The sequence below is a fragment of the Chrysemys picta genome, chromosome 1 (assembly GCF_011386835.1).
Source record: "Chrysemys picta bellii isolate R12L10 chromosome 1, ASM1138683v2, whole genome shotgun sequence".
In the NCBI taxonomy this organism is placed as follows: Eukaryota; Metazoa; Chordata; order Testudines; family Emydidae; genus Chrysemys; species Chrysemys picta.
Window position 1 is genome coordinate 343,624,631 of NC_088791.1, and position 25,717 is coordinate 343,650,347.

At 42.0% G+C, this 25,717-nt stretch overlaps 1 protein-coding gene across 1 annotated transcript in view; it reads left to right on the plus strand.

Annotated features, from left to right (window-relative positions):
- Positions 1–25,717, plus strand: part of PPME1 (protein phosphatase methylesterase 1) — a 36,962-nt gene that overhangs the window by 7,996 nt on the left and 3,249 nt on the right. Inside the window, exons 2-13 of the mRNA XM_005308508.5 lie at positions 6,999–7,092; positions 10,597–10,689; positions 14,565–14,622; positions 15,287–15,338; positions 17,693–17,847; positions 18,579–18,669; positions 19,130–19,195; positions 19,991–20,129; positions 21,017–21,146; positions 22,258–22,302; positions 23,571–23,635; positions 24,714–24,781. Coding sequence (XP_005308565.1) covers positions 6,999–7,092; positions 10,597–10,689; positions 14,565–14,622; positions 15,287–15,338; positions 17,693–17,847; positions 18,579–18,669; positions 19,130–19,195; positions 19,991–20,129; positions 21,017–21,146; positions 22,258–22,302; positions 23,571–23,635; positions 24,714–24,781 — 1,056 coding nt within the window. The remainder of the gene's footprint in view (positions 1–6,998; positions 7,093–10,596; positions 10,690–14,564; positions 14,623–15,286; positions 15,339–17,692; positions 17,848–18,578; positions 18,670–19,129; positions 19,196–19,990; positions 20,130–21,016; positions 21,147–22,257; positions 22,303–23,570; positions 23,636–24,713; positions 24,782–25,717) is intronic.

Consider the following 25,717-nt stretch of genomic DNA (forward strand, 5'->3'; position numbering starts at 1 on the left):
ACTATTTGGCCAGAAAAATGCTGTTTCAACATGAAAAGGTGCAAAATCACAGCTGTTGTTGGGCTTGCGTCTGATTTTTTTGGATGCCTGCTTGATATGTCACTAAGGAAAATAGACTAGAGAAAGAAAAGACATATTGGATTCTATCTAGTATATTCCTTCAGAGACCAGTGGAGATTAATTCTCTACTGCATGTTCTCCATTGCTTTTGTGCAGTCCATTTTGTAAAATTTGCGTGTTTGCTCCATCTCACCGATACATCTTCATCCTGTGTAATACACAAGTGTTTGCTTGAAATAAGATATTTCTCAGCCTTCTGCAGGCACCAGCCATCTTGTGAAAAATTTCATACTTATTCTCACTCATAGTAAGAGCCCAGTGTCAGATCTTAATCCTGTTATAATATTGTTTAACAAATCTTTTGTTTTAAATAAAAGTAATTAATCTGCAGATACTTATCTTTGTTAGAGCTGGAAGGACCTATTAACTCCTAGGACATCTACTTTTTTTCTGTCCCATTCCCCCTGCTAATAGAGGATTGCTAGAATATGTTGTCCCATCACATTTTAAATGTCTCAAATGTTGGGGTTTCTGCTACTTCCCTTGGAAAATATCTCTATCCAAACGTTAAACTTTTAAAATCTGGGCTTGAAATATTTACCAAAGCTCACCTAGTCAGAGGCTGTTGCAAAAGATGAGGTAACTTCCTGGCGAAGAGCCCAGTCCTAAACTCAAGGTAATAGGTTTCCTATCATATTGTTCTCCCTGGGTCCTGCTTAGATGTTCAGTCTTTCGTATTAGCCTCTGGTTAATAGGCATCTGGAAAAATCTGAAAGCCACCTCCCTTGATTGTTGGAAGGTAGAAAGAACTTTCTCTTTTGCTAGCTTAAATTGCACTGTCTTCTGATTGCTGCCTGCAGCAGATTTGGGGTTGGGAAGGAAGTATCACTATCCCTTCCTCCTGACCTTGGTTTCTTTGATCCTCTTTTCTCCGTGAAAAGCTTCAGTTCTCCCTGCTCATAGTTAAGATCATAAGAGCGGCCATATTGGGTCAGACCAAAGGTCCATCTAGCCCAGTATCCTGTCTTCCAACAGTGGCCAGTGCCAGGTGCCCTGGAGGGAATGAACAGATAATCAAGTGATCCATCCCTTGTCGCCCATTCCCAGCTTCTGGTGAAGAGGCTAGGGACACCACCACCAGTTTTCCCAAGCAGACACTGAAAATTGGGCTGTTTAGTTTCAATCTTTATAGGTTGTAAATAGCAGGCATGAAACTGACTAGAGTTGTGTAAATTTCAACCTGGCCCTGCTTGAGAAAGCTCATAGTAGCTGGACAGAGATTGGTGCTTTTTGTTTGCAGACTCCAGGAGATGGGACTGCATCAGGTCACTCCAGAAGGGTTTTCTTTGCAACCATAATTGTTAGAGATATCTCTTTTAAATTTTATTAAATCCTACAGTTATAAATATTATTTAAAAGGACTGATAGCAGCAGTCACACACAAGATTCTCTATTGACCAAAAATATCCAATCCAGGCTAAGAGAGTGCACAGCAGAAAATGCAGTAGAGACAGGGCAAAAAAACAACCCTTTTTTTTTTTTTTTTTTTTTTTTAAGCTAACATTTATCAAAAACCATTTAGGAGTTCTTGGCATATTAAAAAAACCCACAAATATAAAGTCAACTTCATAAAATCATCTTATTAGTCAATCAATCAATAAATCAATGATTTATCTGGAATATATATTTGTAGAGATAAGGCCAAAAGGGACTGTTCTGATCTTCTAGTCTGATCTGCAGTATAACGCACGCCAGAGGACTTCTCTGAATTAATTCCTGTTTGAATGAGAGCAGACCTTTTAGCAAAAACATTCAGTCTTGATGTTAAAAATTCCCAGTCATGGAGAATCCACCACAACCATTGGTAAATTATTCCAGTGGTTAACTACCTGAACTGTTAAACATTTGTGTCCGAATTCTAGACTGAATTCGTCTAGCTTCCACTTCCAGTCGTTGAATCTTCTTATGCCATTGTCTGCTAGATTGATTAGCCGAGCCCTCTATTATCAAATTGATATTCCTTGTGTAGATACTTATAGACTGTCACCCCTTAACCTTCTCTTTGATATCGGATCTTGTCAAGCTAACTTATTTTCCATAAACCCATGTTGATTGACGTTAATTATACTATCCTCCTGTAATTCTTTATTAAGAGTTCCATAACAGCTGTTCCATTATTTTGCCCTGGATTGATGGCTGGCTGACAGACTTATAATTACCCAACTTGCCTTGTTTATCCTTTTGATATAATAGCATAACATTACCTTTCTTCCAGTCTTCTGGAACTTCCCCAGTGTTCCAAGTCTTATAGAAAATCAACATTAATTGTCTGGAGAGCTCCTTGGCCATTTCTTTTAAAACTCTTGAATGCAAGTTATCCAGACTTCCTGGTTTTAAAATGTCTAGCTTTAGTAGCTGCTGTTTGACATCTTTCTTAGTTACTGTTGAAATTGAATGTTTTTCCATCCTCCTAATCATATGATATGAATACATCATTGCACTTTTTTCCAAATATAGAACAGACACTTTTATTGAACACTTCTCTTTTTGTGTTGTTGACAACTGTGTAATTTCCATCTAGTAGCAGACCAACACCATTGTTAGGATTCCTTTTGTTCCTAATATACTTTAATAAAAAATTATTCTCCTTAATTCTGCTAACCATAGATTTTTTTTCCTTGTATCCTTTTGCTTTCCTTATCAGTTTTCTACAGTTCCTAGCTTCTGATTTATACTCATTACTATGAACTTCCAATTCTTTCTGTTTATTAGCCAGACTCCTCCTATTGGTGTATAAGCAAGTAAATAATTTATTTTCTTCACATCCTTTTGTAACTTGATTGTTTTTGTTCAACATAATAATTTTGTGCTAAATAAATCCTCATTTGTCCCCTCTTTTTGTTATTGGTTTAAAGCTCTGACTGGTCTAGCCCTCTATAAGATTGGTTCCCCTTCCACTGAGATGGAGGCCAGCCAAACTGTACAGAAAGTAGACCAATGTTCCACAAAATCCAAACCACCTTGTGCCACTTACCTAGACAGCAATTCACTTCCAAAATCTTCTGCTTTCTGTTTTCCTTTACCTGTGGGACAAGAAGGATTTCCGGGATGATCACTTAGCCATTCTTCTCCTTCAGAGTTCCCTGAAGTCATCTATAATCTGTCAAGTATCCCGTAAAGCAGTGTCATTAGTGCTGATATGCACTAAGACCAGTAGGTCCTTGTCTGCTTATTGCTTTTGCAGAATTTTCTTTCAAAGCACCAGGGAACTTTTGGCACACAGCAGCAGGGTACGCACGGACTGAGTTAGTGCATAGCATGTAGGAGTGTTGTAGATTTGCACCCTACCTTGCCATGCACTAACTCATTGTTTAGACGTGCCCTTAGTATAGAGTCCCCAAAAAGAATAGTCTTTCTTCCTTGGATGAATGGAGATTTTATGGGCTCCCCTGATATTTGTACAGGTTGGGCTGAGCAGTCATCCACAGATCTGTGGTGTACGCCTCTCTGCTTCAGTCAGCCAGCTGAATCCTCAACATCTGCATTCAAATCTAGTTTTTCACATTCAGAAAATGAGAGGAAGCTGAGATAACGGGACTTATCATTATCTTAAAATAGGTGTGTGGATGTGTCATCTTCTCATTGAAGCTTGACAACGAATAATACTGAAGTCTGGAAACCCAGAGAAGTAAATCTAGCAATATAATGGAAAATAGATTGTATTTTTACAAAACCTCAAGTTGCCTTTCCATTTCTTTTTTTTTTTTTTTAATTGAAAAAGAAGAAAGTTAAAATTCTGCAGAAATGTCCCACGTTCACCAGGGAAGATTTCCTTCTAACTGTGGGAAGTGGATGTTTCAATCCCTGATGTTAATATTCTCAGCTGATTACCCTCCCCAGAATAGAAGCAGAAAAAAGACAGTTAAAAATGGTCCTCTGGTACTCATCCTTTCTGCTGCTTTTGTCTTGCTTGGTTAGGTCATTGCCAAAACAAAGCCTTGTTAGTCCTGTTGAATGAGTTTAATGCTGAGAGAGAGATTTTTGTCCTATGCATCGTCAACAGAATTGTCAGCAAAGTTTCCTTTGTAGACTTTTATTTGTAGTGGTGATGTAAGGATGCGATAGACTGAGAAAGGCCTTGAGCTCAGCTGGGTTTCTAGTTTCCTGGTTTTGTGCTATGGCAGTTGGGGGAGGGGGGGGAGAATCATCTTCAAATTTGTTAACTGGGCATTTCTGTTCTGGGTACTATGCTGTGTAATGTTCCCACGGTGTCTCTTATAGCTTCCTACTCAGAACAAGCTGCATTTTGTGTGGCAGCTCGGCACCTCAGAGTGTATTGTTACCAATTTCAGGTCACAAGAGTGTAGTTCTCACTCGATGCAATTGCTAGTTCATGCTGCTTGCAATTCCTGGTGATATACCTGTCAATGAGCAGGGCTGGAGGCTAGATCCTTGTTATAAGTGGGGAAGTAAGTCAGCTTGCTCTAATAGTGTGTTCTCCCCTCTAGGGAATAAAGGATGATATTCACATTTTGAAAAAGAGCAAGCCTTGCTTTATTGCCTGTGTTCAGGCTCCAGTCTCTGGGGCTGTTCAGTTCTGGGTAGGAAGTCACCAGCTGGCCACATAAAGTTGCACCAACTGAGAGCCGTGATTGAGTGGGACCAAAGGGACTGCGTGGTGGACAGGAAAGAAAATGCATACGTTAGAAGGGAGCTGTAGTGCCTCCCAACACCTTTGCCTCTTGAGTGCTATGTGCTGAATGAGCCATGGCAGTATTTCATATTTAGTGTTTTGGTGTGAGGATAGTGCTGAATAGCCCAGGAGATCAAGTCTTTTCTAGCGACCGAGACAATTCCACAGAGGCATCAGCAGTGCACACTGCCTTACTGACATGCCTTATCTCCCTCACCATAGAGAAAACCACCATAGGAGTCAGTTACTTACATACGAAGTTGATTGGCACTTTAATAATACGTAAGGTCTCTATGGACTTGAGGTGTGCAGGAAGTCGTCTGTTTCATCAGCTGAATCTGTTCAATCCAGCCATTGATGTCTGGACTTTTGTTCTTAGTCCACTGTTTGAGAATGGCTTTCTAAGCCAATAATGTTAGCATGAAAAGAGACCCTTCCTCATTCCCTCCACTGATGACAGCTCCCTTATGAGTGTCTCAGATATACGTAGTGCCGGTTACACAGTACAATGCTCTTTCATGGAGTACTTTGACAATGATTTGGCAGATATCTAGTTGTGAAACCATCTGATTTCTGGGCTGTATTTCTCCCATGTGTGCTATTAAATACCTAGGAATATTCAGCCAACTGGATCACTCAATTGGCCATTCAATTTTTGGTGAAGCTAGAACTGTTTCTCAAGCAGTGGGTCTTGACATCCAGGGGATTCATAAAAGGTAATCCAGGGGCTTGCAAGGCATTTAAAACCCTATTAAAATCTAAAACAAAACCTTGCTCCCACATTCCCTTGCCCTTCAATGTCAAGTATTCTGTCAACCTCTTGAAACACACACTAATTATATCCGCTTAGCATTGGTACTCTTACAATAAAAATAAAAAATATATGGGAGCCGTGAAGATTTTTTTACTTCGAATAAGGTATCACCAATCTGAAAAGGTTGAGGAACACTTTATTAGAATAATATCCTTCCTAATGGCATGTTATATTATGGAATGTTCTATTTGTCAACCGGGGGAAACATTTTATTTGAAAAATAAAGTTTTGGTATTTTCCATTCGTACAGAGTGCCCCTGTAATGTCTTTGCCTAAACAATCTAGGCAAGATGTTGACCGCTTGATTTTTATCTCACTATTCTTAGTTTCATCCATGCTGCTCCTGTGATAACACTCCAATAACAGGCAAAGAAGCAGTTTGGAGAGTAGTTCTTACACACTGATCAAATTCTCAGTCCAAAGGCTCAGTGGGGACAATATAGAAGTGGAAACTCTGAATTTGCTGGCTCTTGTGAAGTTAATCATATTCGACTTCAGTATAACTTTAGTAATGCTGCAGTACATACAGCATTTAGGTATTAGACCTGTGTACATACATGTGTTTTATTTAATATAATAGATTCCAGGGAACTGTTTTAATAAAACTCTCTTGTGTAAACTTCCAGCCTGGGATTTAGCTGTTCTATTCCCATTAATGTTAATAGGCATTATATAGATAAATCCCCATATGCCTCACTATATTTAACTTTTCTTTCCATAGTTTCTGCACTGTCTTGTCAGCCGCAGTGAAATTTACATTCTCTTTCTAGATGATCTTCATTGGTACTAACTATACTGTATAACAAGAGGAGACTTGTTGGCACAGTTCTGATCTCATCACAATCGCTGATTTATCAGATGCAGAATATCTTTATTTAGATGCCATGCTAGATTAAAAACCACCCTTGTTAAGTAGCTGACTCTTTATTGTTCAAGCCAAAACCATCAAGATGGTTTTTGTAGATGGACTAATTCCATTTTTAATTATGGTCCTTGGGCTGAAGCATAAAATTAGGACTGTATACTACTCTTGAGCAACAATGGAATTCCTGATGTTAGTGGAACTTTGCACAAAGATCAAGGATAGAATATGACCTGTCTGTAGTAACCTTTTCATTATCATAATTCTTGTTCAGTATCACTTAGCGGAAAAACATTCTTACCTTCACAGCTTCCCCTACTTCTGTTCGTTGTGGCAAATCAGAGAGAAACCAAAAAACCTAATGGCAGGTAAATGGGATTGGCTAATGACTATAAAACTGTTAATACTATATGAGGGAACTACAGGCAAAGTATCCGTCACTTTCTATCCTAACCCTCTGTCGAGTGTTGCTATGACATGTCCATTGTTAAAACATGCTGTTTCATCAGCTTATGGCAATTTCTGAGTGAAGCATTATAAAATACTTGTGCAAAAATTTTGTTTTGCAGTCCTGGAAGGAAACGAGACTTTTCCCCAGTCCCTTGGAGCCAGTACTTTGAGTCTATGGAAGATGTTGTGGTTGAAAACGAAAACGGCAAGGATATATCCTTTTATTTTATTCCCAGACTGAATTCTTCCTGATCTCAAGTGACCGGTGGGATTGTATGTCTTGGCGTTTATCAGGGATTCTGTTACATTTTTTAATTGTTCCCTCTATTACCCATCTTTTCCTTTGTGCTAATCAGTGCTACTGCCCCAGGCCACACCTATGTGCCAACGATTAGGTTGCAGTGGGAAAATATCTAGAAAAGTTGGCTTCTTGGTGTTGCTTTCTCATCTCCGTTAATGTTGGGTCACTCAAAACTGTGTCCATGGGACCTAGGTAATAGTGTGTTAATGCTCTAGCCTTTCTCCTCTGAAGATGTGAGATCAAATTCACACACAGACACAGAGACACAGACACACACACACCCTCTGTCCGGTTAAAGTTCATGTTCCTGGGATGGCCACTCTTCTAGTGCAGGTTTGTCAACGTTGCACAAGAACCTCGCAGTTTTTAATACAATCATCATTCTGGTCAGTCCAGGCCATGACAAGGATAACACAATGAGTTGCAGGTCAGGATTGAGGTGCACCTCCCCTTAGGGGGAGGGATAGCTTAGTGGTTTGAGCATTGGCCTGCTAAACCCAGGGTTGTGAGTTCTATCCTTGAGGGGGCCACTTGGGGATCTGGAGCAAAATCAGTACTTGGTCCTGCTAGTGAAGGCAGGGGGCTGGACTCGATGACCTTTCAGGGTCCCTTCCAGTGCTATGAGATAGGTATATCTCCAGCTATTAGCTGTGTGGGAGACGTTTACGCTGTGTACCTGTACTGGGATGAGAGAGAGCCAGGCATCTGGAGACCCTGTTTCACTAGCACCAAATTCACCAGGGGAAAACATCTCTCTTCTGTAAAAGAAGCTGAACTTTTCTTACGCTTCACCATGTTCATTCAGCCTGTGGATGAGTGATGCCCTTTAGCAATGTACCACTGGCTGCCTGCTAATTGGGAATGGCGGAGGAACTCCCTTTCCAGAGAGAGGAGAGCCATAGCTAGGTTGAGAGCTTCTGTGGTGCTACCTCAGCCTTCTCCTGGAATGAGGACAGCTTTAAATTCTGCCCAGGATTCAGAAAAATCTTGCCAGCAGAGACTGCCTGAGAGAAGAACAGGAGTACTTGTGGCACTCTTACTCCTGTTCTTCTTTTTGCGGATACAGACTAACACGGCTGCTACTCTGAAACCTGCCTGAGAGAGGCTCTGAAACAATAAATTTCCTGCATGCCTTCCCTTACTCTGCCCACTCTGTGCACTGCACTGGTTGACTCTGGATTCTCCATTGGGAGCCAAGTGATGAATCTGTCCAACTTCCAAGGAAATCCCTTGAACCATTCAGTTTTGGGAGAAAGGGGAGCAAAAAGAAGGCTAACGCACAGCACCGGGAATGAGGAGTTCTTTACCTGGGTCTGCTATAGATGCTCTGAATGACCTTAGCCAAGCTATTGCTCTCTGTATTTCAGGTTCCTCATTTATAAAATGGGGACAAAACCTACCTGTCAGGGCTGTTGTGAACCTTACTTATTGTTCATAAAGTGCTTTGGGATCCTTGAATAAGATGCGCTGGAGACATACAAAGTAGCCTTTCTATAGATTGTACTTTGTACACATTAGTATAACTTAAACGGGTCTCAACTGCGAAGTGAGAAAGGAAAAGTAAACCCTTTCCAGGCTGATAGGAAGCCAAATTTCAATTCAGAGCCAAGAGCCATTGTTGTTTCTGTAGGTCCAGAAGTGTGTGTGGTGCATTAGACGATTAAAATCACCATGGAAGCAACCTGAGTAACATTCTTCACTTAGCTTGTCACTACTGTCGACTCTGTTTTCTCTTGAATCGTGTTCTGCATAGATTAGGCAGCTCTCCCAGGTTTCAGAGTTCCTAGGACAGTAGCACCTACAGGCCCTAACCAAAATTGGAGCCCTGTTACGCTAGGCATGGTACACAAACATAGTGTAAACGGTCCCTGTCCTGCAGGAGTTGGTCTAAATAGGTGAGACCTTCAAAGGGTGGAAGGGAAAAGCACAGAGGTGAAATGTAGAGCTGGCTGGAAATTTTCTGACAAAATATGCCAATTTGTTGAAACTGAAACATTCCAATGGTAACCTGCCCAGCTCCTCGGCAGCAGGGAGTCTGGGAGCCCCCCTCCAACTGGAGCTCTCACTTTGACAGGCTCTCTGCCGTGCAGCCAGGAGCCTGGCTGGAGCCAGGGCTGTCGGGTTCTAGCTCCCTGCTCTCTGGCAGGTCCCTGGGAGTCAGGTGCTGCTGGCTGCTCCATTTCATTTCTTAGTTCTACTTTTTGTTCCAATCAAAAGAGAAACTTTTTTTCAAAATGTCGGGATTCCCCTTGGAACAGACATTTTCTATTTTAACCAGCTCTAGTCAAGTGACTTTTTCAATCAATCTGTGTATTAGAGCCCAGATCTCCTGACTCCCAGTCCAGTGTCCTATCCCTGGCGCACACTACCTTGAGATCAGTGGGTTTTAACCTTTTTTCCATTTGCGGACCCCTACACAATTTCTAATGGAGGTGTGGACCCCTTTGGAAATCTTAGACCGGGGTCCACGGACCACAGGTTGAAAACCATTATTCTACCGATTTGCTACTTTTTTAGCTGGCTTTCCAGGATATGCAGATAGCTGATGTCTCCCTACAGCTTACCTTAACAAAGGCACCATACTACCTCATGGATTCCCAAGGGTAATTTTATTGCCCAGAGGGATACGTATAGGTTTGTCTGTTTCCTCAGTCAAGTAATGGGAGAGCGTGTTAGACAAAACACCAGTTTGTGGTCCCCAATGGTGTCCTGAGCATTCCAAGCTTTTAACTTAATTTTTTCCTGTTGATTGGCTTTCTTTGATGTACATTACGTACAGATACTATTTTCATGGCGAAGAGGGTGTGTGAGGAGGAGGTAAGGAACATAATAGAGTATGGGATGATGGGGAGGTAGGCAGTATAGCTAGGTGGATAGTATGGGCTAAACTTTTCCCTTGGTTGTAGTTTGATCTGTAGATTATGTATTCATTTGATTACTTAAGAATTCGCAGTTATCAGTCTGAGATGCAACAAATTCTTGTCCCAAGTTCAGGCCCAGTATTAAAATTACTGTTCAGTTGCGAACCCTGATGTACACAGTTGCAACACGCCCCCTGTAGGAACCCTTCTGTATTTACAATAGTTTAATACATTTAGCAAACATTCTAACCCAGCAAGGTAGATGGCGATAATACAGAGTGTACATCTGAATATCCATATACTCACCCTGTCCCTTGTCGACCAACCTGAAATATTAGCCATTATCTTCCTCATCACCATCACCTTCCTCCTCCTCATCAGAGGCCATCATTCTGTACAAACCTATTGAAGCTGAACAGAGGGCAGAATTGGGGCTTTCTTGTGTACAGAGTAAATAATAAAGTGCTGGTGACCTTGTATGTGCTGTGAAGGGTCGAACTCAGTAGCTTGTTTCAGATAATTTTATTAAGAAACATTGTCCTTAACTGTTCATACACTTTTCGAATTTATAAAAGTGGATCGGAGGGCCCTGTCTTACTTTTGTTGCATGGCGGAGGCCATTCTGCTCTTTCCTGGGCTGTGTTCAATGTAAGTAAGTTGATTGGATGTAGAAGTACAGGTATACGAGTGTTGCGTCTTCCATCCATGGATGACATGAAAATATGAAGCCCTGCTAAGCATGGGAAAGATAATTCAGAAAGGTCCTTGTAATCTGCCTGTCTGAACTCCTGTATTCAGACTCTTTATCGCAAGCAGTAAATATATTTTATGAACAAAACGCATCAAAGGCAGAGCGTCTGCCAACAGTTAGGATGCGGAGCGTCATCGAAGCAACAGCCATCTCCGTTCCTCTGACCTGTTTTAATCTGAGAGGCCAAGATGTTGCTCGTCACAGTTAAACCAACTTTTCCCCCCAGATTGATTTTCCACAAATAATAGGAAGATGTTATTGACCATCTTTAATGGAGAGGAATAAGTTTGAAGCTATCTTATTTTCACCTTGACGATACTGGTGTTGCATTGATGACACCACATTATGACCAAGTTTGAATGTTAATTCAGAAAGCCTCCAATGCTTGAGAAACACTGAAACCCAACCTGGTGTTGCGTCAATGGGAGCAAGTTTCATGGCTTAACTTTTTCCACTCCAACAAACTTTTATTTATATATTTATATTTATATATTTATATGAATAAATAAATAAAAGCCTACAGGTTCTAAACCCAGCTAATAGCAGGATGTATAGCTGTACTTGGGACCCTGACCTTTAACCCAGCAACTCTAATTGTGGATCTTGTGCCCGGACGGTGGGTGTGTCTCCATCTCTTGTTCTAGTCCAGGGATCGACAACCTCTGTCATGCTGCTCACCAGGGTAAGCACCCTGGCGAGCCGGGGCAGTTTGTTTACCTGCTGATGCGGCAGGTTCGGCCGACTGCGGCTCCCACTGGCCGCGGTTCGCCACTCCAGGCCAATGGGGGCGGCAGGAAGCCGCTGCCAGCACATCCCGCGCCGCTTCCCGCAGCCCCCATTGGCCTGGGACGGCGAACTGCAGCCAGTGGGAGCAGTGATAAGCCAAACCTGCCGACACGTCAGGTAAACAAACTGGCCCGGCCCGCCAGGGTGCTTACCCTGGCGAGCCGCGTACCAGAGGTTGCTGACCCCTGATCCAGTCTGTCTAAGGTTTTTATAGGGCAACTTTTAGTGAAGTATCCGTGAACTTTATAAAAACCTTAAACAGATTAGATACACAACAGTCACATGCAGTTTTCACCATGCTATTAGTCCTTGTGCAGTTAGGCCAGTACAAAGTGACACGCTAGACACTATGAATAAAGGCCCACACAATGAATGGGAATGAACAAATGAACAGTTTGCAACCATTACAGTTTGCAAGCATTTCAGAGTCCCAAGCTGATCGCCACTGAATAAATTGGAGGTCGTACACCTAGCCATGAATCATGTTATAGTCCTCAGTTAAGAGGTGGGGTGCTGTAAAAATTCCAAAATATGTGGGGGATTAGGTCAGGTACCTCACAAGGATTTGACAGGCTAGGTTAGTTCTTTTGCATGTATAGCCTGAGTTGACCCACATCTTGCCATACATTGGAGGTTAAACTTTAGTTGACAAGTGTTTTTCAAATCAGCACTTCCTCATTGAATTCTATAAAAACAACAAGGAGTCTGGTGGCACCTTAAAGACCAACAGATTTATTTGTGCATAAGCTTTCATGGGTAAAAAAAAACCCACTTCTTCAGATGCATGGATTTTCACGCCATGCATCTGAAGAAGTGGGGTTTTTTAATCGGTGAAAGTTTATGCCCAGATAAATCTGTAGTCTTTAAGGTGCCACCAGACTCCTCGCTGTTTTTGTGGATACAGACTAACCCGGCTACCCCTCTGATAATTGAATTCAGTGTTATCACTTGCTTATAGAGCACTAGTCACTGGGATGTGTGACTCACTCACTCTCTGCTAATTTAATACTTTATCGACATATGTGAGCTGCTTACAAATTCTAAAGTTAATCACTGGTTTTTAGACTGGATGAGGTAGGGTTTTGACGAAACCCAAATTCACATTTTTCTCAAGTTTTGAGCAAGAGAGCCATCTTTATTTGCAAGCAACTTCCATCCTTTCTAAAATTCTACTTCTGATAGCAGGTTTAAATACTGCTATCTGTTACGCCATAATGCACAGCAAATCGGAGTTACTCCACTAAATTCAGTAGAAGAAACTCCAGAGTTACACCATTGTAACTTCTAGTATGTCAATTATCTATGCAGTTACTGGACTTGGCAGTTACATTGTATAGGATGCATGTCATTTGTCTTTGCCCTAGACCCACAAAAACTATGTAGCTGGAGAAAGAACTCCGAAGACAATTAGTCCATTCCATTCTGCTGTCAGTATCAGTTTGTTCCCTGTGTATTTTTTTTAATGAAAGTTTACTCTAGTCATTCATATGTTAAATGTTTAGGATGAAAAAAATATATATATATTTTTAAATAATTGTGTGGGTAAAGACTCTAAATAAAATTACTACAAGCAGAATCTACCTATCTCTCTCTCTCTATCTCTCTTCTCATTGGTCTAACAACTTATTGGTAAATGTAATGGTCATGGATGTATTTGTTCTTGTCTCACCAAAGCAGTTCTGTTCTGGTAAGTCAAGGTCACGAGAGAACTTCCCTTACTATCACATCATTCAGATTACTATTTTACATTGTGATTTTTAGCAGATGACCTCACAAACTGCTGGTTAAATTAACGCTTAGTTTTTTACCATTGGCAAACTGGGGTTCCAAGTTGATTCTAAATGGTCTAAAGTCTGTTTCTGGCTGTAGTCGTTCTCTAGATTGTGGCTGCCACAACTATTTTAGAATTGGGAAAAGGAAACAAAATGTAGTAATCAGAAGGATGTAGTTTTCATGGCCAATATCTCATGACATGCTGGGCCAGAAATGAATGATCTACATCAATGACAGAAAGGGATTCTCATATCTGAATGGTCTAAAGCATCCATTTCTAGCCCTAGCAGGTATGAGATACAATGCTGGACCAAGGGACTAAAGACAGTATTTTCCCTGGGCTTGAATTAGTAAGTTCTGAAACATCAGGTCAGCGTAACTGTCAGTCTGCACCTATCAAGTAGATGGTGCTCTCTTGCTCTTCCTTCTGTTAAGAGCCTTTCAACAGATTTCACCACTACCACTGAGACATGATTTCAGCGATTGAGTTCCCAACACACAATCCTATTTTTGAAGCCTTTTATTCAGCACAGAATGCTACTTAATCACCATGGTTCGTGAAATAACTTATGTAAATTTAGATGGCAGGAACAAATAATGAGGCGTGATCTTATTGCAGCCTGGTGTTACTTTAAAAAGCCTCCTCGTTTGCTAGTAACCCAGAGGACAAGAACACTGAATTTGGGATAGTTCAGTGTTACTGTAAAATTCCATTCTTTGAGAGCGAATTGAGTCTGTGCTGAAAAGCAGCTGCCGTATCTTCTTGCCTACTGTGGAGGCAGTGCTAATTTTGGAACATGTGAGGGCTTGGAAGGGGAAGTATCACTTCAATGTATTGCTGCACTTCAGTTTTTAGAGGTGTTGTAGAGACTGAAACTTTTCTCCTAAGAAATTTGATTTCTCATTTGAGATACGGAATGGGGGGGGGGGGGAGGGGGATATCCTGTAATCAATTGACTGATGGTGAAAGGGATGGTGCTTTTTTATTTACTAATTAAAGATCACTTATACTAAATATTCTTGCTTCAACTTTGACTTCCTGGCTACTCTATGCCCCATGTCCACTCTTGCCTCGGCACTGTCACTGACGTTTCTTTTTGACACACTACCTTGGCTTTTGCTTCTGTTGCAATGATTCATTTAATATTGTGAGCCCCTTTCTTAAATGAGGTGTGGCAGTTTTCATACTATACATCTTTGTCCCCTCTTGCAGTCTGCGATCATTAACAGGATTCAGTGTAGGATTGTGGCTTTAGATCTCAGAAGTCATGGTGAGTAATTAGACTTAAAATCGAATTCATGTTCCAGTATATTTCTAGTTACTATTGTTTACATTTGCACTTAGATTTTAACTGAATTACCCCATCAAAAAACTGAGGGTTTTTAGACTACCTATGAAATAATCAAAGCATTGCTACTTGATAGCCAAGGTGGGGATGAAAAGAATGTGGCCCATGTAATTGCACAGTTAAGCTAGTGTGGCTGCTGTTATATAGAAGTGAAGATTCCACATGCCTGAATATTCTGCTCCAACTTGATTCCCCATACAGACTGGCATCAGTAGTCTTGGTGAGGCCAACTACCATGTAAAAGATGACTGTGTAGGAAGCCCACTTTGTAGGAACCTAGGGATGATCCTCAGTCTTAAATTGCCAATATATGACCTTTACTTGGACATAGTTCCCACCTCTGAACTACAATGCAATAAAGTACTAAGCATTTTTATTAATCTTTGTTTTAATTATCCAAGATGACTATGAAGAGATGATGCAAACACAGTTATGATTACCGAGTAAATATATACAGAAAAACTATTATATCTGGGCTCATAGTTGCTCTTATTTAACTCCTGAGGATTCTGAAGAGTTTTAATCTGCTTTAATAATGTCTTTTTAATTAAATTTGATTTGATTTGATTTTTTTTTTGCTTCACAGGTGAAACAAAAGTTAGGAATCCTGAAGATCTGTCTGCAGAAACTATGTCAAAGTATGGAGGTTTACATTCTCTTTAGCCATTTCAGATTTTCCCAAATCCTTATCTTCTCAATTCTTTGTTCTTTCATTCTTAACAACTTTTTACCCATCTTCAGTTTTCCTTCTGTGAAGACCTCATACATGCCAGTCATGTAAGGGGGCACTAGAACTTAAGCTGAGTTCCACTTTTCATTCTAATTCATCCTTCTCTTAGTTGCTCATAACTTTCCTTGCTTTTTGGAAAGTTTGAGCAACATCAGGTTAGCTGCAAGTTGAAATCATAACTCCAACAGTTGATGCTAGATATTTCAGACCTGACTTGTTCTGTAGATCTCCCTGAAAGGTAAAGCTGGTGAGGAAATTTCCTTTGATTTAAAAGTTAAAAAATTAAAAAATCCCCACTTCTTCAGATGCATGGAGGAGAACTTATTATTAGTTATTTATAGTCTCCTTTGTTCCTGGAAGAGGTCACAATACACACATTGGTGCATCTCCACTGAAGCCACACCAGCTCAGGGTCTGGTTCTCGTATTGCACTACAGTGAGTAGAGTATCTGGGTGCACTGTGCCTGGCTTAAATGCAGGGAAAATCCCTTTCCATTATTATTTCAGCCTGTATTTCAAACAACGCTTCTTATCCATCCTGATGTGGGTCAGTTTTCTTTCCCTTGAAAGATTCCTTTTCCATACCTGTCCTTCACCCTTGGGTGAAGGTTGAATGTGATTCCTGCCCGGTTTGGAACCACTATGTTGAGAAAACGTGTCCTGCACAGAATGAGACTTTCAGGCATGGTGAGAGCTGCTTAATCAAATTGCAGTGACCTGCTTCTGAGCGCAAACCCTTCTTTTGTGACAAGCTGTGAGAGAAGCAATTACCATCCACTAAAAATACTATATAATGCCCACATTTAGTGCAGAGAGATTCTCCTGAAGGTTACAAAGTCCTTCATACTAACAGACCCGCTTGGTTTGTTCCAGGGAGGCCATCTGTGAAATAGATTTTGACTTATTGTGCACCTTCTTGCTGCTCTCACAACCCGTCAGCTTCTGATGTGCGTGTGGGTGTCCTGAGGAGCTGCCATATGCAATGATCGTTTTTCAGATCTGGAGCAGCGCTAATATGGGACCACACAAATAGGCAGCCTTTCATTTTAAACCTTCCTGCCCTCCTAATGATAGATTCGAAAGCTATTTCCAATTTGTCTTTAAACTGGAGCATTAAACTGTCACTAACTTGTCAGATTCATAAATCCTCCTGCATTTTCAAAGGAAACGGTTTAAAAAAAAATCAGATATTTAAGTAATTTTTTTTACCCGTTAATACCTTAAATTATTCTTCACCACCGATGCTATATGTGCCTGTTTTTCTAGTCTCTTGGCTTGGATAGAGAAAACAAGCTAGTCAGACTTGCTGTGTGACTTCATGCACTAGGAATAATGCTCTCTGATTCCAACACGTAAGAATGGCCATACCAGGTCAGACCAAAGGTCTTTCTAGCCCAGTATCCTGTCTTCCCCCAGGTGCCCCAAAGAGAATGAACAGAACAGGTAATCATCATCCCCTGTCACCCATTTCCAACACGTATGGTGAATTGTTACAGCCAAGAAAGCCTGTATGCCTATTTTTTTTTTTTTTTAGTTGTGTCTCTTAAACTACTTGCTATCCTCTTTCCAAAAGGTACTCAGGTACTGCAGTGCCAAGTGTGTTCTAAGAATCTGAATATAACAGTATGCTTGGTGCTTTGTCTTCATACCAGTCCATAATGTCCCTGCCCCAAAGAGCTTCTCTTCCAGAGAGAGAGAGAGAATGTTTTGCTTCTGTTCTACATGCCCAGCCTCTTGCAATCTTGGTGGCTGGGGTTGGTTTAGGTTCTCGTTGATTAGGGTTGAGAACGCAGTACACTTCTCCTGACCCCAGTTTATTCTCTCCTGCAGGAGAATTGATTAGTTCTCTCACCCCATCTGTAGTTCCTTCTGTGCTCCACAAGACCTGGGGCAGGGTGGTCTAGTCTCCCACGTTAGACGGCATCTCCTGTTAACAGAAATGGGAATGACATTCTTATATCCCTGATTCAGGAAAGCACTTGTTTAATGTTAAGCATCTGCTTTGAGGGCTTTCCTGAATCCCTGGCCACTGATAAGAGAATGGACTTCCATATCTATTACCATTGGGGTAGATGGTTTCACTTAAAAGGCAAGTGTGCAAAGAAACTCAGTATTAGGGAAGAGTAGGAAATAAAAGCAGAGGGTTCAGAGTAAGTTTGTCATATTGAATTTTTCCATTCCCCTGCCGATGCGTTTTTACAAATCTGCCTCAGAAACACGTTGGGGAAGAATGCCAACCTTCTGTCTCTCTTCATTTGCCAGAGATGTTGGAAACGTGGTTGAAGCTATGTACGGGGACCTCCCACCTCCAATCATGCTGATTGGGCACAGTATGGGTGGGGCCATTGCAGTGCACACAGCAGCATCCAATTTGGTACCCAGTTTATTGGGTCTTTGCATGATTGATGTCGTGGAAGGTAAGTTTTTTTTATGTCCTTGGACAGTATCATTTTATGTTCTGTCTTCCTCTCTCCTCCCCTATTAACTTTGTTGGGCCTGGGAGGTCTTTCTCAATTGTGTTAACCGTATGAAGGTTTCTCTTCTCTCTAATGGATATGCCAGCTATTGTATAGTATAGTTAGCATCACATTGGGCTTTTCTTTTGGTTTTCCAAGCTGGACTTTTCCATTTGATTTTGTTTATCATGCTTGCAGTGCGACACCCATTCTTATAACCAGGACCACGATCGGTGGGGGGTGTCTTACTGAACCGTATGATATCACCGCTGCTCTCTACTGCCTAAAATATCAGACCTGTTCAAATATGACATGTTAACCCTCTAATGGCAGCAGCGTACAAAACTATACAAGCCCTGATACCATTGCAGCTAATGGAGGTTTTGCGGATAGATTTATTGAAATGATAGAAAACCTGTAAGAGCTGTTAAAAATGTGGATGAGGGAAGCAAAGAACTTACAAATTTGCTGACCTGGAAACCAGTTTTTGGAAAAACTGTGTGAAAGCTGGTTTGGAGCAGCAGTATAGTTCACGACTATAACTCTGTTAATCAACTTATCTTAAATCCTGAAATTTGTCTCGGTTCTCTCCCTCACACAGTTCACACTGTCATAGATCAAGACCTTTGAGAACCGTTGGGAAGGATGTTGTCAGATGGTGGGTTCATTTAAGTCAAAACATTTGTTTTTAGGCACAGCCATGGACGCACTGAACAGCATGCAGAATTTCTTACGGAGTCGTCCCAAAACATTCAAGTCAATTGAGAATGCAATTGAGTGGAGGTAATGGGCAAGTTTGTGTACTCTTCAAAACTCTTCATTGTATTGTTAATTCTGCAATTGATCTTGGAGGAAGGGTGGTCTTGCGGTTAAGACATTAGATTGGAGCGCCAGAGACCCGAGTTCTATTCCTGACTACGAACGCAATTCCCCCATCTGCAGAGTGGGCATTAGACTTCACTGCCCTGCAAGGGCATTGTGAAGATAGTCATTAAGGTTTATGAGATGCTCCTATCACAGTGATGTGAGAGCCATATAAACATCTGGATAATCCTAGCATGCTGGGAACTCTAGTGTTTGTAGGCCACATCTCTGTATTCAACATGAGTGCTTGAAGGGTGATCTTGGGAGTGCTCCTATTATTACTTGACCTGTTAAATATTGAATGATACTAGATTAATGTACCCAATTGACCCTTGATGTTTGACCATTTTGATTCCCCCTTTTCCCTTTTTTTTCCTAGTGTAAAAAGTGGACAGATAAGAAATCTCGAATCTGCCAGAGTTTCTATGGTTGGCCAAGTCAAACAGTAGGTTTTGTTTTCTAAAATCTTCTTAAATGTTTTAAGATCCCAAATTGGTAACAGAGCATAAGTGTACTTTAAAAAAAATCAAATCAATCTTCTAGCAGCTATCCACTCCTCCTTTTACTTCCCTGCCAAGGCTGAACACAGTGGGTGAGGAATGTAGTACTAAACCATTTACAACCATCCACGGTCCTATGGTTAGCAATGTCACAGTCAAAATTTCACTGGGGTGGAATGTAATTACCCATCAAGGATTAAAAAAAAATTTCCTGTGCAAAAGCCATTTGCACATGCAAGTGGTGGAGCACAAAACAATGGATGTGCAATGGCCCATGCGAAGATGTGCTCATACCAATAGACTAGCTGGATGCCCCTTCAGAAATGTGGCCCCTAAATTCCTCCTGCCAATTCAACTGAATATAGTATTTTTCACTTGCTGTCCTCCTGCTGCTGTTCCTTGTTAAATAGCTCTCCGTTGCACTCCAAAGGTGGTGGAGTTGAGTGATGATGAAAGTAATCTGTCTATTGCATTATAATCCTATACAACACCATGATGCTTGCCAGCAGCATCACATATTTCTATTGTTTATATTCCAGTATTGTCATAAAAAACTAATTTTGCTTGTTTGACCTGGACTCTTTTCTTTTCTTTCTCCTTGATGTGGTAGAGCCTCAGATCAGCCAGTCTCTCTGAGAGAGTCAGTTCTATCCTTTAGGTGCAGGCAGTCTCTCCTAGAATCGTTAAGATGTTGCTTTTCACAATGGAAAAGGAATCAATTTCCAGTCCTCTTTTACCAGGTGTGAAGATGCTGCTAGTCCTGAGGTCCCTAAAGCTATAGTGGAAGGGATTATTGAGGAGGAGGAAGAAGAGGAAGAGGAGGAAGACTATGAAGGAAGAGGATCTGTTAACAAAAGGAAGAAGGAAGATGATACAGAGGTGGGGAGTTTCACTCTCTTCTGCTAGAACTAATGTCTTCTAGTCTCTCCATCTCTAGGGTATTTGGAGATCTACAGGGAGCAAGAAGGCGGCAACCATGCAGCCAGCAAAGGAGATGCTTCCATGGAGCTAGGTGCCTAGGGGACAGCATGTAAAAGTTCTCCAAAGAAGGAGTAGTGAGCAATTGTGCAACTCTCATTCAGGGCCTTAGTGTAAACAGGAGTAACTCCTGTGACTTCATTGCTTACTCCAGGTCTGAGTTTAGGCCTTGGTCTCAGACTGCTGGCTACATCGTGAGTTACCACTTGAAAGTGTTTCTAGATGTCCATGAACTTGGCCATTGTACATGGTCTAGAAGAGAACTACTGTCCTGTCCAGTAAGTCACTGTGTGCAGGGTCCTGACTCTATTTCATAATATTATAAAGGCTCATCAGTTTCTGCTGGGTGGTATAGATCATGTGACCTGACAGACTAAGTCCCACAGGTAAAGCTATTGGTGCATGGTGCTGCAAAATTATCTTGCCCAGGCTTCGCTGAAGGACAGGTCCAGGTGTTTTTGTGTGTGAATTTTTAGTTCCAGTGAAAGATGGCAGATTGACAGTCCTGGAAATTGAAGGGGTCTCTTGCTCACCACATCAGGTACAGCATGTGCAGACCCATTAATTTACTGTGACATGGAGCGAGCACGTTTAGGATTAAGAGGATAATCCAGTCTTTGCGAGCAAGGTTGCCTAGTTAGGGCCACATGTGGGGGACAAATTGACATTAGAGCCACGTCAGCATTTGACTTGGTGCTTTTGCTTTGTCTTCCAAGTCACGCTTTGCTGAGTTTATTCCACGCTCATTTCAGTTGAATACTAACGCTGAGCTCTTTGTCCCATTGTAGACAAAAAAAGAACATCTGTATACATGGCGAATTGAACTGTCGAAAACAGAAAAGTACTGGGATGGGTGGTTCAGAGGCTTATCTAACCTCTTCCTCAGTTGTTCTACTCCGAAGCTGCTGCTTTTAGCGGGTAGGTGTTTCCTTTTTCTTCCTAGTTAGAACTGTCATTCACTTTGATTACATTCAGCCTGTATTTTAGAGGAGAGAAGGGCAAACCTGTGGCTAAGATACTGGTCTGGGTAGGGTTACCATACATCCGGATTTTCCCGGACATGTCCGGCTTTTTGGGCCTCAAATCCCCGTCCGGGGGGAAATCCCAAAAAGCCGAACATGTCTGGGAAAATAGGGACATGTGGGGCTGGGGGAGATGGGGCTGGCGGTGCTGGGCTGGGGGCCGACACTCCAGGGTCCGAGCCGAGCCACGCCGGAGGGGGGGGGGGTAGACTGGGCCGCGCCTCTTCCCCCCACCCCTCCAGCTTACCTGCTGCCTGCTTCAGGCTTCCCGCGAATCAAATGTTCGCGGGAAGCAGGGGAGGGGGCAGAGTTGGGGTGGGGGCATGGGCGGGACTGGGGGCGGGGCCGGGGCCCCGTGGAGTGTCCTCTTTTTGGACACTCAAAATATGGTAACCCTAGGTCTGGGCATAATAGGTCTGGCTTCTATCCTGGCCCTTCTATGTACTTTGAGAGACTGGGCAAGTCATTTAGTCTCTCTGCTTCCATTTCCTCCTCTGCAACATGCACACGGGAATTGTGGGATTAGATATGTGTATTGTGATACTATGTCTCGGCTGTCTGACAAGGTGTTGCAATTGTAGGATTGAGCTAATGTTCTGCTAGGAACTGGATTGAGACCCACGCCAACCCACAGGAGTAATCACTTAGTTACTGCAGACCTGGGCTGGATTTGAACTCATGACCTGAAGGTGAAAGGATCAGTATTCCAAGACCAATTCCTATCACCCGTCAGTCCCCTGTGATAGGGAACACTGAGTCTCCCATGGCTGAGTGCCATTTAAAGATTTCTGGGAGGATGGATAAATGTTCCTTCAAGTTTTTGGCGGTGATCCTCTCCTGTCACTGTGTGCTCCTGATTTGCAGCAGGGAAACCGCCTAGTAGGTGCTGAGATGCTGTTTCTATTCCATTTTTCGCATCAAACATCTTTTGCAAAGTCTTGGCAGGACCTGACTAGACACTCTCTCTCCCTGGCTTCTCCCCAACACATCTATTTGCTTTATTCCAGGTGTTGACAGGCTGGATAAAGATCTAACAATTGGACAGATGCAAGGTAAATATTTAATACTGCTAGCTATAATGCTCTTTCAGGAGACAGTTTATGTTGCAGAGAGTGAAAGAGAGCTGGAGAAGCAGGCTGAAATGGTCCTGGCTGGGGCAATCTATATTGAGACAAACAAGTATTAAAGAATGTAGTTTAATCCCCAGAGTAACGGTGTGATCCCTTGTCTATGATTCTCTCTAATGGAAGCTAGAGGAGTTATTAGATCTTGCCAATCACCCTGTTGCTAATGCAGGGCTTTGGTAGTGCTTTTGTTCAGTCTGGTATTAAATATTCAAGTGACAGGGCTTTGTCATGTCTCACGGGATTCATTCAGTGATCTTCAGTCTTGCCATTAGAAAGCTTTTCCTGATTTTTTTCAGTCTGTTTTCTTTTAATTCCATCCCATTGTGCCTAGTTGCACCACCTGGTGCCACCTGAAACACACACTCCTCTCTCTCTCTCTCTCTCTCTCTCTCTCTCTCTCTCTCTCTTTTGACCTGGCAGACTTCTAATAATGCTTGAGAGACGTGGCAGGGGAGGTAATAACTTGTACTGGACCAGCTTGTGTTTGTGAGAGAGACAAACTTTTGAGCTTATGACCTGAAGAAGAGTTCTGTGTAAGCACAAAAGCTTGTGTCTTTCCAACAGAAGTTGGTCCAATAAAAGATATTCCCTCATCCTTTGTATAACGTCCTGGGACTGACATGGCTACAACAACCTCTAATAATGCTTAACAGTTACATTAGCACCTTTCTCCGCCCAGTCCCCATCACTGATTTCTTTGGAAATTGGCTATTGGAAGGGAAAATGGATGATTGGATAAAGGTCCTGGTGTGGTAGGTCTGACAGTTACATTCATGTCAGGAAGATGGGATGGCATTTAATACGAAGCTCTCGGGAATCAAGGATTAGGAAGATAGTGAATGAGCATGGTTTTAGTTAATTCAGAGCTCCTGCACAAGTAAGAAGGAAAGTTCTTGCCTCCTGCAGAAGTTTTGTGCTCTACATATGCTGCTGTTTGACATCTGGTGTCCAACAGCTTCCTGAGTCCTCATCAGCTAGATATGACATTGGGGGTAACTTATAAAGAGGTTGAGATCTGGAGTAGAAATGTCCATAAAAGTGCAGAATATTTTTGCACCTTAACACGTTCAGTCCCTGCCTTTAGTCTTTATAGTGAGTTGGCTTCTGCGGTTGCATGTAACGCATGCCTGAGTCATTGCCAGGGAGGGATACGTTCATTCTAAAAGCAGTTGCATTGACTGTTTGGTCTGCAGGAAAGTTCCAGATGCAAGTCCTCCCTCAGTGTGGCCATGCAGTCCACGAAGATGCTCCAGACAAGGTGAGCCGCAAAGCGGGGCGAGCTTTGGTAGCAGCCCTTTTATGAGTTAGATGCAAAACTGGTCATCACCAATACGAAACTGAGGGCAAACCTCATGGGCCTTATGTGCACCACACCTATAAGGGGACCTGGTTACTGTTAGAGCAGATGGGACTAAGTCATATCCCTGAAGTTGGCTTGAGAGCCTGGACTGGCCAAGACTTCAGCCTTCTTGTGAGGAGACAGGTCCCACCTACGTTACCGCGTTAACTGTGTCGGGGGCCAGTTGTGGTGTATAACTGACTCAGTGATAACAGTAGTTATGATGTGGCATGGGATTTTCCATCCTTAACTTCTCTTAGGTTACCTCAGCTTTTCCCTTCCCCCCTCCAGCCTTTAGTGCAGGTGGCTGCTTTCCTGGAGGGATAATGTCATATTAAAACTGAGTAGTTAAAATTTAGAAAACTTCATATAAACATTATTTGTAGCAGTTTATGTACTGACAAACAGTGACTCACTTATGCTAGTGTGCAAGGAAATAAAATGGTAGTGTGGACTGAGCACGTCTGGAAATGAGCTTCGGAGTTTTTCTCAGCTCTACTATTGACTGTGTGGCTTTGAGTCACTTAACTGCTCAGTGCCTCCGTTTACCCCCTTGTAAAATGGGGATATTTTTACCTATCACAATGAGTTGTTTGGAAGAAAAGTTATTTGTAAAGCGTGATGTAAGTAATTTGTTGCTCTGAGTTAATCCTTAAAGGGACACCAGCTTAAATCACAATTCTTTTTTTTTTTTTTTAAACTACTATAATACATGCCTAAGAATTACTGTAACTGAAGAAGATGGGGGAGGGAAACTTTTTTTTTCCGCCAAGTGCGCACTTGATGTATGGTCGGTTTATTGTGTCCTTGGTATTTATATAGACATTTATCCCTTTTGTGAGAAGTTTCACACACAGGCAGGGGGGAACTGTTTAAAATAATGGGAGGAAGGTGTAGTATTTTAACTATTTTAAATTTTGAAGCTGACCAGACTTCAAGTTGACTATGTCCCTTTAAACTCTGATTTCCCCCCCCCCCCCCACCCACCTCCCTCCAGGTTGCTGAAGCTGTTGCAACTTTCTTGATCCGTCACCGGTTTACAGAACCAATTGGTGGATTTCAGTGGTAAGGATTTCTGGGTGCTAGGGCTGCATGAATCTCTTCCTGATCCCCACGGAAGTCTTGCGTTCCTTGTGTGTATCCAGGGTGGGGAGAGAGGAGTATAACAAGTGGTTGGGTGGGAAAGGAAGTAAGGATCAGCTTGGAGCTTTAATGTACCGTTAAAAGCAGCATGGAAGTATGCAGCCTAGATCATACGCAGTATTGTATTTCATGTTCAGTGTGTGAAGATTTCACTGTCTCTAAACTTCTCATATTCCAACTTCCTAATTGTAATAATAAAACACTCAGACTTTGAGGGAGAAGACGACATGGGCCTGACCTAACTGATTTCTTCCTTTGTGAGGGAAATCCTTATCTCTGCTGGGGCAAAACTAGCAATTGCATTGAATTTTGTTAAACGGACCCAGTCACTGTAAACACTTTAGGATCCAAGAATGACCTATGTAATGTGGTGGAGACTGTCTTCCAATTTCTAAACGTCGCTATGGCTGTGCTTGTAATCTGGATCTCCATCGTGGAAATACACAATTTCCAGCATGTTTCTTCTGCCAAGAAACATTAGCAAGAACATACATTTAAAGCTTAAAGCTGCATACTTTGCTTCTCAGATCTCACGGCTGTGTCACCCACAACAGTCTAATGTAGTCTCCCATCATAATGAATTTCAGCAGCCAAAGCTCCTCTCTTGGCAGTGTGGTTGAGCCTAGATAATGTAGAAGAAACACCAAAGGTAAATGGAATGAACTCTGCAGGCTGCTGCATGTTGACTCCCAGGGTCTCCTAATCATATTGACAACAGGCGATGTTGACCTGTTGGTAGGGGGCATTGAGCTGCTGGAGGGACATCTATCAGATGAGGTGTGAAATAGTGTTGTCCTGACCGCTTGTCATTACAGGTCTGTAAGAAAAGTCGGATTAACCCACGTGTCGTGGGCAATA